Genomic DNA, 17,311 nt, shown 5'->3' with positions numbered 1-17,311 from the left:
GGACCCAAGTTGGGTGTGGATAATAATAAAGAAAAAAAGGGTGGGGTTTTAATTAATACGATTTTGATGGCATGGTTGGCGTAACATATACAAACAGCTAATATGTAATTGGCATATACCGGGAATATAGGGGAAGGTTCATTTGCTCCTTCCTTTTTCCTCATTTTCCCATTTTGAAATCTTGCATATCTCGCCTGGCTTTTATTATTCCACGTTTTCTGCTTTGGTTGATGAAGAGTTGGGATATCCTATTTATTCCTATACATCATACCATTCAAAGGATTTGGATCTCTAATTTATGAAAAAAACTTGATAATTTTTTGGTGGAGGTATGGAAACTTGAAAATAGGCCAATTGGATTTGAAAATTATGAGCTAACCCTTTCATGTAAGAATATGAGAATTGGACCCGATATGAGTTCAGCGTAATTTGTAATGTATGTTTCCAATCTTTTACACATAACTTCCAACGATTTATTTTTTATTTAGTTGATAAAAATAATATTTGTACACCATGTACCTCACTAAGATTGATATTGTCACACACATGAATTTCCAAAATTGAGGTTCGACGAGTAAAGACAATAATAGAAAGATATAGAGATGATAGTCAATTTTGAAATTAGCATAACATATTTTTAACGCACATCCACTTAGATTAATAGAGACATAAACATAGAAATACAAGGAAGATATACATCTAGTGGTCAATGTGAAAATAGCATATGATAAAGTGATAACTGTTTGATAGATACCACAACCGTTCTAATTAAACTTTTCGAAGCGAGACTAATGAACTTGAGGACTTCAGTAGGATCACCGGAGCCATGTTCAGAGGGCTTTATGTTGAAATCGTCATATAAGAAGCTACGGTAAGCTGCATTAGATGGGAAAATACTGGCACTTGTTCCCCTATATCGACTAAAGCCACTCTTATGGCCGGGGCAAGCATATTTGTTGTGTTTAGGCGCTATACACGATTATACATAGCTTTAATATTCGAAGCATATTTACAACTCGCCCTGCTTAACCTGCCTAGCGCCCGCCCAGTCCGCCTTGCCTTACAAATTAGCTCCGGCCTAGTCATACAAATTAGTTTTGCGTAGCTCGCCTTACGCCTAGGCCACCTAGGCTGGCATACTAATTAGTAATTAGTGTCTCTTATCCCGCCTGGTATGCTTAAACGTACAAAATAGTTTTGCCTAACCCGCGTAACATCTAATCTTGGGATTTCACATTTTATTTTAGCAAATACCATTATATAGTCTGGCTTTCTTACTTGGAATTTGAATTAGAGACTAGGTAGGAACACATCGGAGAGTAAGTAAGACGATTCCTTTCCGAGGAGTGAGACAGGCAAGTAAGCCGAGTTCGACTTGTGTTGTACGTCTGATTTCACGAGTATCGATGAAAAGCGGTAGGCCAGGGTACGGCCCATTTATAGGAGGACCAATCAATTAATGGAAGTTGCGCACCATCCTTTCTAACTTGGATTGAGAAATACAGGCTACCACCCTACAATGGTAAAAGAATCCCCCCACCAATAATTAAAAAGAAAAATATCGAATCAATGAGCGACAGGATGCTCCACCTTCAAAAACTCTATCATCGCTTCTCTCTTCGCTCCTTCACTCCTCACTCCCTCCCTCCATTCCCCTCCCTCCTCTCCCCCACGCGCCCCCGCCTCCGGCCCCGCACACACGCTGTCAGGTCCTTCAGAACCTCCGCCGTCATGTCCGCTACCTCCAGGCTCAGCAACATCGTCCCCGTCAACGCCGTCGCTGCCGAGAGCGCCGGCAACGGTTCCGTCTCCTCCACTTCTGCTACTACTCCATTTGAAGATGATGGTACTTTATTACACTCTATTCTGCTACTACTCGAGCTTTTACTTTCGCAGTCCACTATGTGATCTTTTAAATAATCACTTCAACAAATTTAAATCTCTTATGGAGATTTACAGTTTGAACAGTGTTGCTTAAGGAATTGGAATTTGAATCTGAATTCGGTATTGCTTAATATAGAGTATAGGATTGTATGTGAGTTGTGGATTTTGTTTTTGTTGTCTGTAGAGGATTCCGCACTAGGATATCGTCTTCCTCCAAAAGAAATCAAAGATATAGTTGATGCTCCGCCGCTGCCGGCCTTGTCATTCTCACCGCACAGGGATAAGATACTGTTTCTCAAGCGGAGAGCTTTGCCGCCGTTGACTGAGCTTGCAAGGCCAGAGTTAAAGCTTGCCGGTGTTCGGATTGATGCGAAATGCAATACAAGGACTCGGATGTCGTTTTATACTGGGATTGGGATACATCAGTTGCTGCCGGATGGTACTCTTGGTTCTGAAGTTGAGGTGCATGGATTCCCTGAGGGTGCTAAGATTAATTTTGTCACTTGGTCCCCGGATGGCCGCCATTTGGCCTTCACTATTCGGTTTGATGATGAGAGTACTAGTACTAAGCTCAAAGTGTGGGTTGCGCAAGTGGAGACCGGGGTAGCCAGGCCGTTGTTTGAGTCGCATGAATACAGTTTGAATGCGGTGTTTGACAATTTTGTTTGGGTGAATGAGTCTTCTTTGTCAGTTTGCACTATTCCTCTGTCCCGTGGAGACCCGCCAAAGAAACCTGTGGTGCCGTTTGGGCCTAAAATTCAATCTAACGAGCAGAAAAACATTATTCAAGTTAGGACCTTCCAGGATTTGCTCAAGGATGAATATGATGAAGATTTGTTCGATTACTACGCCACCTCACAGCTCGTTTTAGCTTCTCTAGATGGCATGGTGAAGGAAATTGGTCCCCCAGCTGTATATACATCTATGGACCCCTCTCCAGATCACAAATACCTTTTAATCAGTTCGCTTCACAGACCATACTCTTTCATTGTACCATGCGGAAGATTTCCCAAGAAGGTTGAGATGTGGACAGCTGATGGGAAGTTTCTTAGAGAACTTTGTGATTTTCCTCTCGCTGAGGACATCCCCATTGCATTCAATAGTGTGCGAAGAGGGATGCGCTCTCTCAACTGGAGAGCAGATAAGCCATCAACACTCTACTGGTATGTATATGTAACTCTGATGTCAAACTATATAAGTATATCTTATATGACATGTTTTGAGATGCTATATTGTATAAGATAAACCTCATATTCAGTTATATATAAAAAAAAGTTCTATAAGAGTACAATTTATGATCTCTTGTTCTATTGGTGAATTACTTAATTTCCTGTAATTGTTAGTTTCTTAAACATGCCCTTGAAACACCTAGGACATCAGCAGTTGATAATCTTGGGATATTTACTTGTCTCATATTGTTTTATCTGAAGCAACTCTTAATCACCATATATAGTACCTCAACTTCTTGTTCCTTTATTTATTGAGTTTTGGCTTAGGCCTAGTTTACATTTCCAAGCAAAGGCTAATGCTTATGGTCAAGAAATTATTTGCACAGGGTTGCTTTGCTATATTGTTTCAATTACCTGTGTGACTATATTTCATTACCAGGGTTGAGACCCAAGATGAAGGAGATGCGAAAGTGGATGTTTCTCCACGTGATATTGTTTATACACAGCCCGCTGAACCACTTGAAGGTGAAGATCCAACAATCTTACACAAACTTGATCTCCGTTATGGGTATGAACTTGTCTTATTTATTCTTGTTTTGCAATTTCGTACAAAAAACATAAATTCGAAATGGTGGATGTTTTCTTTCAGAAGAAACAACACATTTCATATAAGCATTACTACCAATTTGGAAGAACGATGTTTCTGAAGGAGTTTATTTCTTAAGTCTTCTAAAGTTTTTCTAAGCATAATGTACTCCATGACGTGTCTCACCTTAGCCATACTTTTTTTTTTCCTCCTGTATGAGAACTGCTTTTTTCCAGAGGGATTTCTTGGTCTGATGATGATTCACTAGCTCTAGTTTACGAGTCATGGTATAAAACACGGAGAACAAGAACCTGGGTAATTTCTCCTGGATCAAATGATGTCAGTCCCCGCATTCTGTTCGATAGGTCATCTGAAGATGTGTACTCCGACCCTGGCTCCCCCATGCTGCGGAGAACTCCTGCTGGCACGTATGTGCTTGCAAAAGTGAAGAAAGAAAATGATGAAGGCACGTATTTACTACTGAATGGAAATGGTGCCACACCAGAGGGGAATATCCCATTCCTTGATTTGTTTGACATGTAAGTATTTAAATTACCTGGTTCTAGTCCTTTTTTAAGTTGCGCTGTAGTGGTCTGAATCAAATTCTTTCAGTAATACAGGAAATAAAGAACGAATATGGAAGAGTGACAAAGAAAAGTACTATGAGGGTGTTGTTGCTTTAATGTCTGATGAGAAAGAAGGAGATCTCCCCATCAATACCTTGAAAATATTGACTTCCAAAGAGTCAAAAACTGAAAACACCCAATATTATATCCTAAGCTGGCCGGAGAAGAAAGCATGTCAAATTACAAATTTTCCTCATCCGTATCCACAGCTGGCATCATTGCAGAAAGAGATGGTCAGGTACCAGAGAAAGGATGGGGTTCAACTAACTGCTACACTATATCTTCCTCCAGGCTATGATCCAGCCAGAGATGGTCCTCTTCCATGTTTGGTTTGGTCTTACCCCGGTGAATTCAAAAGCAAAGATGCTGCCGGACAAGTTCGTGGTTCTCCTAATGAATTTGCTGGGATAGGACCGACATCAGCCCTGCTCTGGATGGCTCGAAGGTAATATTTTTTGTCTGGCTATGTTTTGGTGATTTCTCTGTATGGTTCTCCTTTGTAGTTTACCTTTTCGGTGTCTGGACTTCTTTGGAATATGGTAAACCAAATTTTGGTTGCTGTAAAATTGTGCAGGTTTGCTATTTTATCTGGACCAACTATTCCCATTATTGGTGAGGGTGATGAAGAAGCAAATGATAAGTAAGTTGTTTGTCTTATATGTAAGAATACAGGTTATAGCTTCTTCTAGCATAAATTATTATTCTTTTTGTGACAACCGACAAGTAAAACTAAGGGGAGTGACTGAAGATTAATATTACCTACTGCTGCCCCATTTTTATCTAGAAAAAATCTACTATATACCCCTGCACGCCTGTAATGATTTAGATGTTGTCTAACATGTGAATTTTTGACCAGGTATGTGGAGCAATTGGTTGCAAGTGCAGAGGCTGCTGTGGAGGAAGTGATTCGACGTGGAGTAAGCTTTTTCATATTTGCAGCATGAATATCATTCACATGCTTTTGGCCTTAAAACTTAACCTGACTCTTCTGGTTACTGGGTTATGCATATTAAGGTGGCTCATCCAAAGAAAATTGCTGTTGGGGGACACTCATATGGGGCATTCATGACTGCAAACCTACTGGCACATGCTCCTCATCTTTTTGCTTGTGGAATTGCTCGTTCTGGTGCTTACAACAGAACACTCACCCCTTTCGGTTTTCAGGTTGGTAATTGCTTGGATCAGGATTGCTGAATATTGTCAGATTATTAACTCTTCTAGAATAAATTATTACTGTTTTTATTGACAAATACCTGTGTTGTATTTTCTGTTTACCTTCTTTCTTCTCTTGGCATGATATTGTCCCCAAGTAAATTTTTATCTCCAGTTCTGATAGTCTGATAATTTATTTTTTGTGTCTAGAACGAGGAAAGAACTCTCTGGGAGGCTACTAGTACTTATGTGGAGATGAGTCCTTTCATGTCAGCTAATAAAATCAAGAAGCCAATCTTGCTTATTCATGGAGAGGAAGACAATAACCCAGGAACTTTAACCATGCAGGTAAAAAGGCTCCTCAGCCATTCCAACATTGCTTGCAACTAAGTTATTTTTCCAGCATCCTTAATGCCATTCATTATTTCATTCTTTAAAATTAATAATCTACGATAGTACATGGTTCATTTGTTATAATGTTAGTGGCATGATGGATTTCTTCTTGTTTGTTGACTTGATACTTAAAATGATCTGGTGTGTTGTGCAGTCAGATCGTTTCTTTAATGCCTTGAAAGGTCATGGTGCTCTTTGCCGCCTTGTGATTCTTCCCTTTGAGAGCCATGGATATGCTGCAAGAGAGAGTATCATGCATGTGCTTTGGGAAACTGACAGATGGTTGCAAAAATATTGCGTGTCAGACACTTCTGATGTAAATGTCGACCAAGATGCATGTAAAGACAGCATAGGTACAGGATCTGCAAATTCTGAAAGCAAAGCAGTGGCTACTGGTGGAGGCAGTTGCTCAGAAGTGTCAAATTCTGAGCATGAAGGAGTTGACTCTTTGCCGAGGTCATTGTTATGGTAATTTCTTCTCTCAGTGCATTATACAATCTCAAGAAAGCAATGATCAAATTAGAACAAGTTTGAAGTTGTTCACAATCTCTTCTTAATGCTTGTCACTTCCTTTCTGAACATATTTAAACCTCAGACATCCGCTACTTGTTTTAAAACATCAACAATCAATTTTTGGGGTCAAATATTAATCATAGATGCTTGAATTTTCTTTCCCCGTAAAACATTATAGGTGCATGTTTCGTGGAGTTATAAATTTGGTTATACTGCAGAGCAAATTGCTGATCTTGGCTCCTAAGGACTGTAGTTCACACATCCATTGTGTACAGACTGTCAGAACAGCGTGATGCTTGTCCCGAATTCGTTCCATGGCAAGATGCTTCCTCATGTGCAATTTGCATTTGAATTAGTGGTGTTCTATTTAAACCCAAGTTTATTTCCGTCAATTATTATCAAAACGGTGAATGGTCAATCGTCTTTGAGGATTGAGGAGGAAGTTGGATTAGACATCTGCTGCCTTTGTCTCGTGTAAATGTTGCAGTGAAATGTTGTGTATTATGTTGGCCAAAAGGAAAATCTGTGCGTTGTCACAGAAGAATAGTAAAATAAAAGGCTGATGCAACAATAATTGGGTGAATTTCGTGGTTGTTTTGGATCTGATACACCAATGATATGGTGGGGAGCAATGGATGGTGAAGTTATGAACCATTAACTTGTCAAATCAGAAACATCGTACAGTACCTGGATAGCATATTTCCAGCAGCATAGTCGAAACAGTCGTGATATTCTCTTGAAAATCATCAGACTTTGAATCATTTGCACAAAAGAAGTTGAGTAACAACCAAAAAGCATCTCAAATTGAATAAAACCACAAGGGATTCACAATAAACAGCAATAATTTCCGTTCAAAACAACACTGCTGAAACTTGAAAGTGTCCATAAATTCATGGACTACTGAGGCACATAAGCATCTGAGTTGCGCAAAATGACTGATTTCTTCACCCGTATCCAGCACGTCATGGACTTTAGTTACTTCCCTCCGGTCACATCGGTGATGCAGTAAAGCAAGCGCTGTGATTCTGCAGATGTCATTGACAACACTTGGTCCTACAGCATCAGCAATCTGAATATCTGACTAGCCATTTCACTAAATCTGCATTTGGGAAAAGTTTTCATTAGTTTCAAGATAACAAACAAGTACCATACCGTCCATACATACCAATCATAACCAAAACTTAGCGCAGACAATCTCATGGAATGTTGAAAACAGGTAATGCAAAACAGCTCCTCTTGTTTTCCAAGGAAGATAACTGCTTTTGATATGTTGTTGAATATGTAAGATGGCTCATGTCAGGTGGACTACGGCATAGATTATACATAAAAACACGTACGTTCTACTTGCTGGAAAAACACAAACGTAGGCATAGCAGCTGTAGAAGGGTGGAAGGTGCAATCTTAAGTTGCTAACCTTCATCACCAACCAAAAATGAAAAAAAAAAATTGTAAACAGGCATACAGATTGGAAACGGTGAAGAATTTGAAGCACTAACGTACCCATTTAGAGATGAATTCAGCCTCAGCCTCTCTTGAGTCCCAACGTCCCTTATTCTCTTGAGCTATTTGCCAACTCGCTGTAGTATCTTGATTTGAGTTCATCAATGTAGTGGTCACCTTGTTCCATTTCATCAATATCGTCGTCACTTGATTGGAGTTCCTCAAGGAAAAAATCTGTCATGACATGATGATAATTTATCAACAAGCGCAGATCGAAGTCCAATATCAATGAAAAACTACAGCCTCCGGTAAGTCCTAAAACTGATAAAACAGCATAACTGATTCCAAAAAAAATACTAGAAATGAAGTCTTGGCAACCAAAAAAGAGAGACCTGCTGACTCCATTATCCGTGTCTGGGATAGTTTCATACATACTTCATTTTGGGGCATTACCAGGTGCACTCCGCAGCTTTTCAAGGGAAGCCAGTGATAGAGGTAAATTGTAACTCGACACTGAAAAGGTGGCCGGGGACGCCTATAACTAAACCGACGCATATCCATTGTATTGAACGGAATATTCTGCAGACACACGCGAGGCAAGGAAAGTTCTCTAAACGTACCGCAGTGATCATCTGGACTCCTCTCCACTAGAACTTCATTGATACGAATATCAAATGCCCAATATGTCAACTCTTTGCCAATAACACATAGAGCCAATGCTGCGTTGTGCCATTTAAAATTATGAAGGACTTCAATATCAAACTCAAACCGACCATATTCTTTGCATTCCATTTGACAGCTGAACCACTTTGGAATTTCATAACCTGGAAATACAACCCCGAACTTTGACTTGTCACAAGAGAGAAATAGAGAGAAGATGACAGCCTCCACCTGAAGATCATCCTTAACTAAAAAACCTTCCTTCTTTGCCTCCTGAAACAAATTGTCACACAGTCTCCAGCAATTGATCATGTCCAGCCACTCAAACATCTGCCGTTCTTCGTGTTTCAAAATGTTTGATAACTTCGAAATTCTTTCCAATGATTCGCAACCTCCCACATATAGTTCTTTCAAATTAGGTGGAAACTCCGGGACTTCTTGAAGCCTCTTGCAATCAGTCAGGAAAAGCCTCCACAATTTGGTAAATTTGGTAAGGCATGCGGGAATACTGACGATATTGCTTTCTGAGAAAGTAAGCACTTTTAAGGTTGAGACAGAACAAAGCGTCTCAATGAAATCAATGTTCAAACTATGGCATCGATCCGCCATGAAGTGACTTAGTGAAGGAAACCCTACATTCCCTTGATCATCATCATCATCATCATCATCGTCACCATCACTTTCTCTTTCTGATGAAATTGCTTTGCCACAATGTGACATGTTTGAGTTAGACGTTGGAGTTAGCACTTCACTGTGTTTCACCTTCTTCGAGAATGGAGGTAGCACCAGTTTTGGGCAACCAGTCAGTTCAAGATTACTTAGCTCTTTCAACTCATAAATGCTGAGCGGCAGACTCGTAAGTTTTTCACAGTGATTGAAAAGCAAAGATGAAAGATTAAAGAGATGATATCCAATTGACGCAGGTACTTCTTTGATAGCAGTTCCAGATACATTCATTCTTGTTAAGGATCCCATCCTTCCCTCAATTTCAGGAAACTTCTGGAGCCTCTTGCAGCCACCAAAATTGATATCTTGTAATGATTTCATGTTGACTATTCTTGGAAACAACTTAAGGTTAGAGCAAGCCCTAAGATTGAACTTGACAAGCTTATCAAGGGATCCAACTGAAGAATGCAACTGAACTAAACCTGTACAGCGACTTAAATTCAAGTTCTCCAAGTTTGGGAATCCTCCAGACAAGTCAGGGACCTCTGTTAGGAATTCGCAACCTTCAAAACTTAGAAATTTCAAGTTCTGGAAATTGTGCTGCAGAAGAATGGGAAAACCTTAAAAAAAATAAAACAAATCTTTTGCACTCAAAAAACAGAATCTCGTTAAAACATCAAATTTGCTTGTTGACACTTAACGGGATATATAGAATACCTTGAGTCCTTGCCCAAGTCGTGAGATGCGACTGTTTGGCATATTCAGATTAACTAGTCTTTTTGGACTGAAGTCGGAGGGCAAAGATTGTGCTGGGAATCCAGGCCAGTCAAGGAACCTCAGTTGATTTGGGAGATAGTTAACCTCTCCAGAGAAGCGGGCATTAATGTTTATAAAAAGCTGAAGATTTTTCATCTTTTTAAAGCATTTAGCACTCAAGCATATCTCATCTTCTCCTGGTAGCTCTATTCTGATGCCTTTAACTTTTTTTGAGCCCTGATATGATCAAAACTATAGGATTAGCCTACCACTTACATTTCCACAGTCAGGAAGCTTTGGATATAGACAGAGACAAACATATAGAAGTATAGTTAGGTTACATATATGTTCTATACTTACTGTATCTTCAGTTAAAACACGATAAACATCCTCATGAAACCATAGTCTGCTACGTTTTCCAGCATCTTCAGGTGACTCTTTCCGAACTATTTCTTTTCCCATATCCTCCAGCAAGTCATGCATCCGAATCTTACCAAATTCAGTACTTACGAGGGTCTTTTCTTCAAGTACCTCAATAGCGTGTACAGGGTTGAGGTAAGAACACTCTAGTGCTTGCATGACATAGTCCTTCCTTTTACCATTTAAGAAACATGCAATGTCGAGAAATGCTTCTTTCAACGGATATTCTAATGCATGATAACTTGTTTCAAGGACTCTTAGGATATCACTGTTAGGAAATCTTCTGTAACCATCTAATGTAGCATGCCACTGGTTTATATTCTTTCCACAGAGAAGTGAACCTAAAATGTTTAAAGCTAATGGAAGGCCATGAGCAAATCGTACAGCAGTATCAATTGGGAACTTCGCAGACTCATCCGAATTTCTGTTTTTCTTGAAGGCATTCAAAGTCAGGAGGTTACGGGCTTCATCATTATCTAATGCTTTGGCTGAGTATATTAGATGGACTTGATGAGCAATTAGCAAACGTTTATCTCTTGTTGTTGTGATAATCCTGCTACCACGACCAAACCAATCAAATCCTCCAGCTAATGTCTCCAGCTGGTTCAACTCATTCACATCATCAATTACTATGAGAACCCTTTTACTACTCAAACTTTCCTTTATCACCTCGATTCCTCTATCAGTATCGGTAATCTTCATTTTTCGCCCCCAAAATAACTCATGAAGAAGATCATTTTGTAGTTGAATTAGGCCTTGATGGGGTACTGACGCTGCTCTAACATTTGGCAAAAAGCACCAACCTTCAAACTTATGGCGGATTGAGTTGAATATAGCTTTAGCAATTGTTGTTTTGCCTATCCCACCAATACCCCATATGCCAACCATGCGAACATCACTTCCCCCGACATCTAAAAGCTCAAGCACATCTTGTACACGAGACTCTATTCCAACGGGATATCTTGCCACATTTAAATAGTTGCGTTTTGCTATATGTGCAGAAATATCTTCAGCGATCTGACTAATGAACTTAGCTTCATGCCTGCCAATTTAAAGGGTATTTCATTTCATACACATTTTTGGTGCATGTATTTAAAATAAACCCACATATTATTTAATTATAATTTTTACTCAAATAGTCAAATAAGATACTAATTGTCTTTCGTTTTAACAAAAATTACATATTGACACTATTTAATCATAATTAGTCAACTTTGGGATTAATTGTTTTTACCTTAATTATAGATTGAATACGATTTTACAAGTTTCTTTTTTAACTCATCATTATTACCAATAGATTATATTCAAATACCTTAAGATAATGAATATAAAACTTATATATTTTGGTGATTTAAGATTTCGATCAGGTTGTTAATTTGGAGAACTTTGTTATTTCATAATCTTTTTTCTGATATTTTAAGTTTCATTCATCTATTAAATAACCTAAATTAAAGGTATGTGGGACTTGAAGTGTTTAACCTAGTAGTATGTATCTCTTTAATTACAACCTAAGAATGAGAAGCATATCTATTTATAAGGTTTATGTAGAATTCCTAGTTCATAGATATATATGTCTCATCTATAGAAATCTACTTTTTATTGAGAAATACAATATATCATGGAAGTTTAATATGCCTCTTTATTAGATGTTATAATGTATGTATATACTTATGATTCTTGTCTAGAATATTGTTTAATACCTCTTATAATGGAGTAATGTGACAATATACCTAACAAGAAGGAAAAAAGATAATTCAACAAGAACAATATGTACCTCACGATGAGAAACACTTACTGAATCAAGATCGTTTGGTACCTTATATACCTTCATACGAATTTCTCATATAATCTTCATATGACTAGCTCGTATTGCTTGAAAAATAATAATTGATGTAAAATTTTGTAAAATGGAATTGATAGAAGAAGAACAAGAAGTTGCAAAACTGAATTTTGTGATGAATATATATACATTAGCAATATGAATTAAATATAATGAAATAAGTATAGATACAATTGACGAGCTTGAAAATTGATTTTAAAACCTAAGATTTGGAAAATTATTTAATATAATCTTTTATATATTAAAAGAGTAGATTAGACTTATACAAAAATAAAAATTAATAATAATAAATGATTTAGGCGTAGAATAATTTTCGGTAAGATAACCATGTATTATCAACATGCAATTAAAAAGAAATCAAACCATTCTCAAATATATATATGGAAACATACGTACGTACCCATCGGGAAAAGTCCACCCTGATAGATTTGCTGCATCTGTAAGAGCCGTCCTCCATTTTTGCACCTTGTCCGTGTTGTCTTTGAATCTACACTCATGTTTAGCAAGTGCCTCACCACATTTACCCTTCTGATACCTTACATCGGAGGGATTCACCTTGTAAAACACCGGCCAAACCAATTGTTTCTTCAACTTCATGCATTGAAGGATTCTAACGAGTTCATTCAAACACCATTCTGAGGATGCGTAGTTTTCAGAGAATATGACGATAGAAATCTTTGACCCTTCAATTGCTTTGAGAAGTACAGGCGATATTTCTTCTCCTTTTCTAAGCTCTTCATCATCAATGAAAGTATTAATTCCCTTCTGAACCAAATAAGTGTATAAATGGCCTGTGAAGTTGTTTCGTGTATCCATACCTCGGAAACTCAAAAATACATCGTATGAACATGTACGAGTGAGAGGAGAAAACGAAGGAGTACGTGAATCCGTATTGATACCCTTAAGAAGAGGTTTCTTGAAATCAGAGCCTTCGTACGGCTTCGACTCGTGCTCGATGATCTCGTCGACCTTGGTCGGCGGCAGCAGAGGTTGCACCTCCTCCAAGCTCCTGAGCCTCTGGTGGGTGTCGGACGGTCCAAAAAGCCGAGAAAGCACATGGTAAGCGGCCACGAGCAGAACCAAGAGTGTGTAGAAGGTCACCGGAGATAGGACCCTGTAGCCCACGACCGCGTCCAGTGTTCCCCAGAGTTGCAGAGGCATTTTGAGAGAGAGAGAGAGAGAGAGAGAGAGAGAGAGAGAGAGAGTATATTTGGTAGTGACCGGGTATGATGACCGCGCTTTGCCGCTTGGTAGTGAGTAGTGACTAGGTATGATGGCCGTGCTTTTTTTTATTTTTTTTTGTTTTGAATACAGATGATGGCTTGAGTGCTTTTTCTTTTAACTCAATGCAGCTCAATTATGGCACTGGCACTGAATAGTTTAATTCCAACTGAGAAAGTAAAACCGAATAATTGTTATAGTTTAAGCATAAGAACCAGAACAAATACCGTAGGCAATAGCTTTTCACAAAACCGAGGGCTAGGCTACAAAGTCTCCAACAGGGTAGTTGTATTCTCACTTGCATAACTATTGAGTTGCCACAACCTCTGTAGTCAACCTAACAATGATAAAAGATGTATGTACACACTGACCTGACATTCTTCTTAATCTCATCAACTTTCTTGTCTTCAACCCCCCCCCCCCCCCCTGAATTAATTAGTGGTAAGGATAATGTACTTCTATTTTCATAACTTAAAAATGTATTTGGACATTCTCATTTAATAAATCTTTTTTTTTATTTTTATTTTTAAATATTTAAAATATTATTTAGACTTTCATATTTTTTCTGAAAATGTGCATAATCAATATATCATTATTAGATATTAAATCAATCTACTATCCATTAATATTTTTCCAATTCTATTTTTATATTCAATTATTATAAACAAATCGAAAAATTCTTTAGAATTACATAATTCATCTTCTCAAATTAATTTTTTATTTCACTCCTAAATTTATAATTAATAATAAGATACGACTATTGTCACCCCACATTCCACTTTATTCACCTCACAGTCTATTATTTATTATTAAAAGACTGTAATACTCTGATGTAAAATTATTGTAATAAACAATAAGTTGTTTAAATTTGTAATTCATTTTTTGTTTATTTCACAAAACACACATCTATTAATATATATATAAATAATTAAAATTGAAACTAACGAAAAGATTGAAACTCTTATACTTATGAAATACTGTTAAATTAAAGAGTGTGTTCTTGTTTTTTTTTTTTTTGGGATTTAGACTTCAATATGATCAAATTTGTTTTTTAACTGATATTCTTAACTTAACTAAATTATACTATTGATATACGTACAAAGGAGAAATTACAGTCATGATCCTACATGTAACTAGGTTTTGTAAATATAAAAGAGATTGTCAAAATAAATCTGAAATAAAATATGAACAAAGTAAGTTTAGAATTGAAAAAAATTGTGTAATGTAAGAAGAGAATGTAGGGTGAACAACACAAGTTTAAAATTGAAAAAAAAATATGTTGGATGTGTTAGGAATTCGACCTTGAATTCTTCTTGCGGAAGTTAACAAGTGCAAAACAATATAGATAAACGATTGAGAACACAAACACAAAGTTTACGAGGTTCGACATAGAACTTGTCTACGTCCTCGGGCTGCTGGGTTTCACTATAGAAGAACAACACAAACAAGAATACAAGATCTCTCGCAAGACGTTCTCACCAACTCTCAAGACCTCACTTGCTCTGTGTGTTTTACCTTGATTGTTTAATTACTGCTACCTATGTCCCTATCAATGATATACTACCCGCTCTGCTTTTAATTGGTGAAATGAAACCGGAAGTAATTTCAAAGAAAAGGAAATAGAAGAGGAAGAACTTCCAAAATGGAAAATGAAACACAACAATTTATGTTAAATTCAATTACGAATAATATTAGTGCATGAATGAAACATTAAATTCAAAAGAACTGGGCAAAAATCTTCTCCATTAGGATATCATTGATGTTGGAGAAGGTCGTGGAAGGTTTGGCTGGGTTTCCTACCTTCTTTTTTTTCTTCTAATTTTCCAAAATCAAGGATTCAAGGGTGATACTAGAAATGCAAGGAAAAATATCCTAATATTGAGTACATTCAGAACTTTGCTGGGTACATTTAGTAGCACCTTTTTCTATAACATCCCAATTGTTGCTTGGCAAAGAAGAAAGTCATCTGTGAAGGCTTAACGATTGCAAACACTTTGATGGGTGATTTGATGATTTTGAATCTTTGATCTGTCGCGAAGTTAAATGGAAATGGGTAACGGCCATCTTTGTGAACCATTTTCTTCTTTTTTGAAATGATTCCTAGGCGGCAGCTTGCTCAGATAGAGGTATGGTCTCAGATGGGAGGTATGGTCGATGTTCCAGAAGAGATTCGGCAAAAACACATCTCGTACCCCAAAAATCTGAGACCTCGGACCATTTAAAACCCAAATACAATCTTGCCTACAATGAACTGTTTGGTCACGGCATACTTGGAGAGAGCATGGTGCGCCATTGGAAAGTCATACAAATAACATACCATATGCTCAGCTTGAGCAACCATGAAAGAACATCACAATGACACAATTAAACGATGAGAAGACTAATCAACTTCCATTCAAAACAATACTGTATTCCATAATAATTTGAAAAACTTATTCAGAACCCACAGTAAGCTCATTATCTTTATTTCAAAAGCCAAAAAGAAAGTAGAGGCAATGATCAACAAACTACGAATTTGACCACAAAATCATGTTTATAAATCAGAAGATCTATTCTTCGGCGGCAACGACGCTGATTTCACCCTTCTCCAGCAAGTCATAGAATGTCCTTATCTTCCTCTGCTCATTCCAGTGATGCATTTTCCAGAGGCCTCCAGCAGCCAAACCAAGCACCGCCCCAATGATTATCTCCTTGACAACGCTTGGTCCTTTCAATGTGGCATGAGCAACTTTGTGACCAGCCATTTCACTTGATCTACAAGTCAGAAAGTCTCACATTTTCAGTTTATTTGGATTCTAAGCCCCATAGCACTCAATATGCCATGCTACAATACAATAGAGTTTGGGGTTAGTATTAGACTACTACTTAAATTCACAGCAACATCCGAGATCATTTAGATAATCTCAGCAAGTGAGAGCATAGGATAAAGTTACCCTGACACAATAAAGTCGAGGTGTTAATATCCATCCCATTAATGTTACCCTTTGGTGTTCATTCTCAGTTTTGTATTAGTTGAATAGAAATGCACACGAGCAAGCAGGAGAATGTAAATGGAATGGTACATAAATTGAAAACTAAACAGCGGAAACAGCTCTCAATAGACAATAGGGTCTTTCCTGAGCAAGATTTGTCAAGCTCCTTTATTTCTCCCTCCCTGTTTTCTCCCTTACATTTCCCCTCTATCTCTTTGTAGAAAAATGACTTGTACAAACCAAGAACAAAAACGAAAAGGGGTGCCAAACAGGTCAGCCCATGGCCTTTGGTGTACCGCAATCAGGAAAGTTTCTAATGCAACACAGAAGGCTTTTCATTTATCAAAAAGGTATCCCATGACCATGAGTAGCTGTATCAAGAACACTCGAAATCGAGTGTCAAAGGCCGCGGTGAAGTTCAATCCAGAGCAGCATCTAACATTTCACCTCATTAATTTCAACTTTTGCAAATACTCCCTATATACTAAAACAACCATTTGACTTGAGATTCATGAATACAAAACAGGCGGAATCATTATGCTGTATTCTTCCACAAACTCCAGGAAAATCAAATCCCCATCACAAACGTAAATAATCGAATTTGACAAACCCTGATTCGATAAGCTAGCTTAACAGATCGATGGACGGTCGAAACATGAAATAGAAGATCTATTCGAAACCGAGATTGAATTGAATTTAGGGTTTTTTACCTGGGAAATTAAGAAGCAGACACCAATTGGAGGGGAGGGCTCTCCTTTTTCAATCCTTGGCAAATGACAAAGAGTCAGTCACTCACCAGCCACCAAAGTATAGTGGCTATAAAAGCAAATCTCTGTTTTGCCCTTGGGTGTGTGCCTGTTTCATCGGAATTGGGCTTTTAGCTTCAAAACCGGGCAGACCCGGATTAATATTCTATTCCTTGCGGGTTCTGTCGCTTACATTTGCGTTTGAAATGATATGTATCGATGGAAAACCAAAACAACCTTAATTTTGGAAACTAAAATACGAAGCGT

The 17,311-nt window shown here is 37.9% G+C and overlaps 3 protein-coding genes across 4 annotated transcripts; 1 reads left to right on the top strand and 2 right to left on the bottom strand.

Annotated features, from left to right (window-relative positions):
• The first annotated feature begins 1,540 nt into the window (after positions 1–1,540).
• LOC126793403 (probable glutamyl endopeptidase, chloroplastic) lies at positions 1,541–6,924 on the top strand. 2 transcript variants are annotated; one of them, XM_050519914.1, is made up of 11 exons: positions 1,541–1,846; positions 2,069–3,047; positions 3,493–3,621; positions 3,876–4,178; positions 4,252–4,710; positions 4,840–4,905; positions 5,122–5,182; positions 5,280–5,429; positions 5,628–5,765; positions 5,965–6,278; positions 6,502–6,924. In XM_050519914.1, the coding sequence occupies exons 1-11, from the start codon at positions 1,570–1,572 to the stop codon at positions 6,614–6,616; spliced, it is 2,991 nt and encodes a 996-aa protein (XP_050375871.1). In that variant the 5' UTR covers positions 1,541–1,569; the 3' UTR covers positions 6,617–6,924. The 2 variants fall into 2 exon arrangements, with proteins under 2 accessions (XP_050375871.1, XP_050375872.1); XM_050519915.1 differs by having other exon boundaries at positions 1,542–1,846; positions 6,542–6,924.
• Positions 6,925–7,872: 948 nt separating this feature from the next.
• On the bottom strand, positions 7,873–13,266 carry LOC126795898 (TMV resistance protein N-like). The gene is made up of 5 exons (XM_050522626.1): positions 12,506–13,266; positions 10,206–11,307; positions 9,807–10,082; positions 8,384–9,689; positions 7,873–7,997 (listed from the first exon to the last, which is right to left on the bottom strand). The coding sequence occupies exons 1-5, from the start codon at positions 13,264–13,266 to the stop codon at positions 7,873–7,875; spliced, it is 3,570 nt and encodes a 1,189-aa protein (XP_050378583.1).
• A 2,430-nt stretch (positions 13,267–15,696) lies between these two features.
• On the bottom strand, positions 15,697–17,174 carry LOC126794637 (probable cytochrome c oxidase subunit 5C-1). The gene is made up of 2 exons (XM_050521399.1): positions 17,009–17,174; positions 15,697–16,080 (listed from the first exon to the last, which is right to left on the bottom strand). The coding sequence occupies exon 2, from the start codon at positions 16,068–16,070 to the stop codon at positions 15,876–15,878; it is 195 nt and encodes a 64-aa protein (XP_050377356.1). The 5' UTR covers positions 16,071–16,080; positions 17,009–17,174; the 3' UTR covers positions 15,697–15,875.
• Positions 17,175–17,311: the final 137 nt, after the last annotated feature.

This window comes from Argentina anserina, chromosome 5, assembly GCF_933775445.1.
Source record: "Argentina anserina chromosome 5, drPotAnse1.1, whole genome shotgun sequence".
NCBI lineage: Eukaryota > Viridiplantae > Streptophyta > Magnoliopsida > Rosales > Rosaceae > Argentina > Argentina anserina.
The sequence above is the reverse complement of the archived record's forward strand: the minus strand, read 5'-3'. Positions and strand labels throughout refer to the sequence as shown.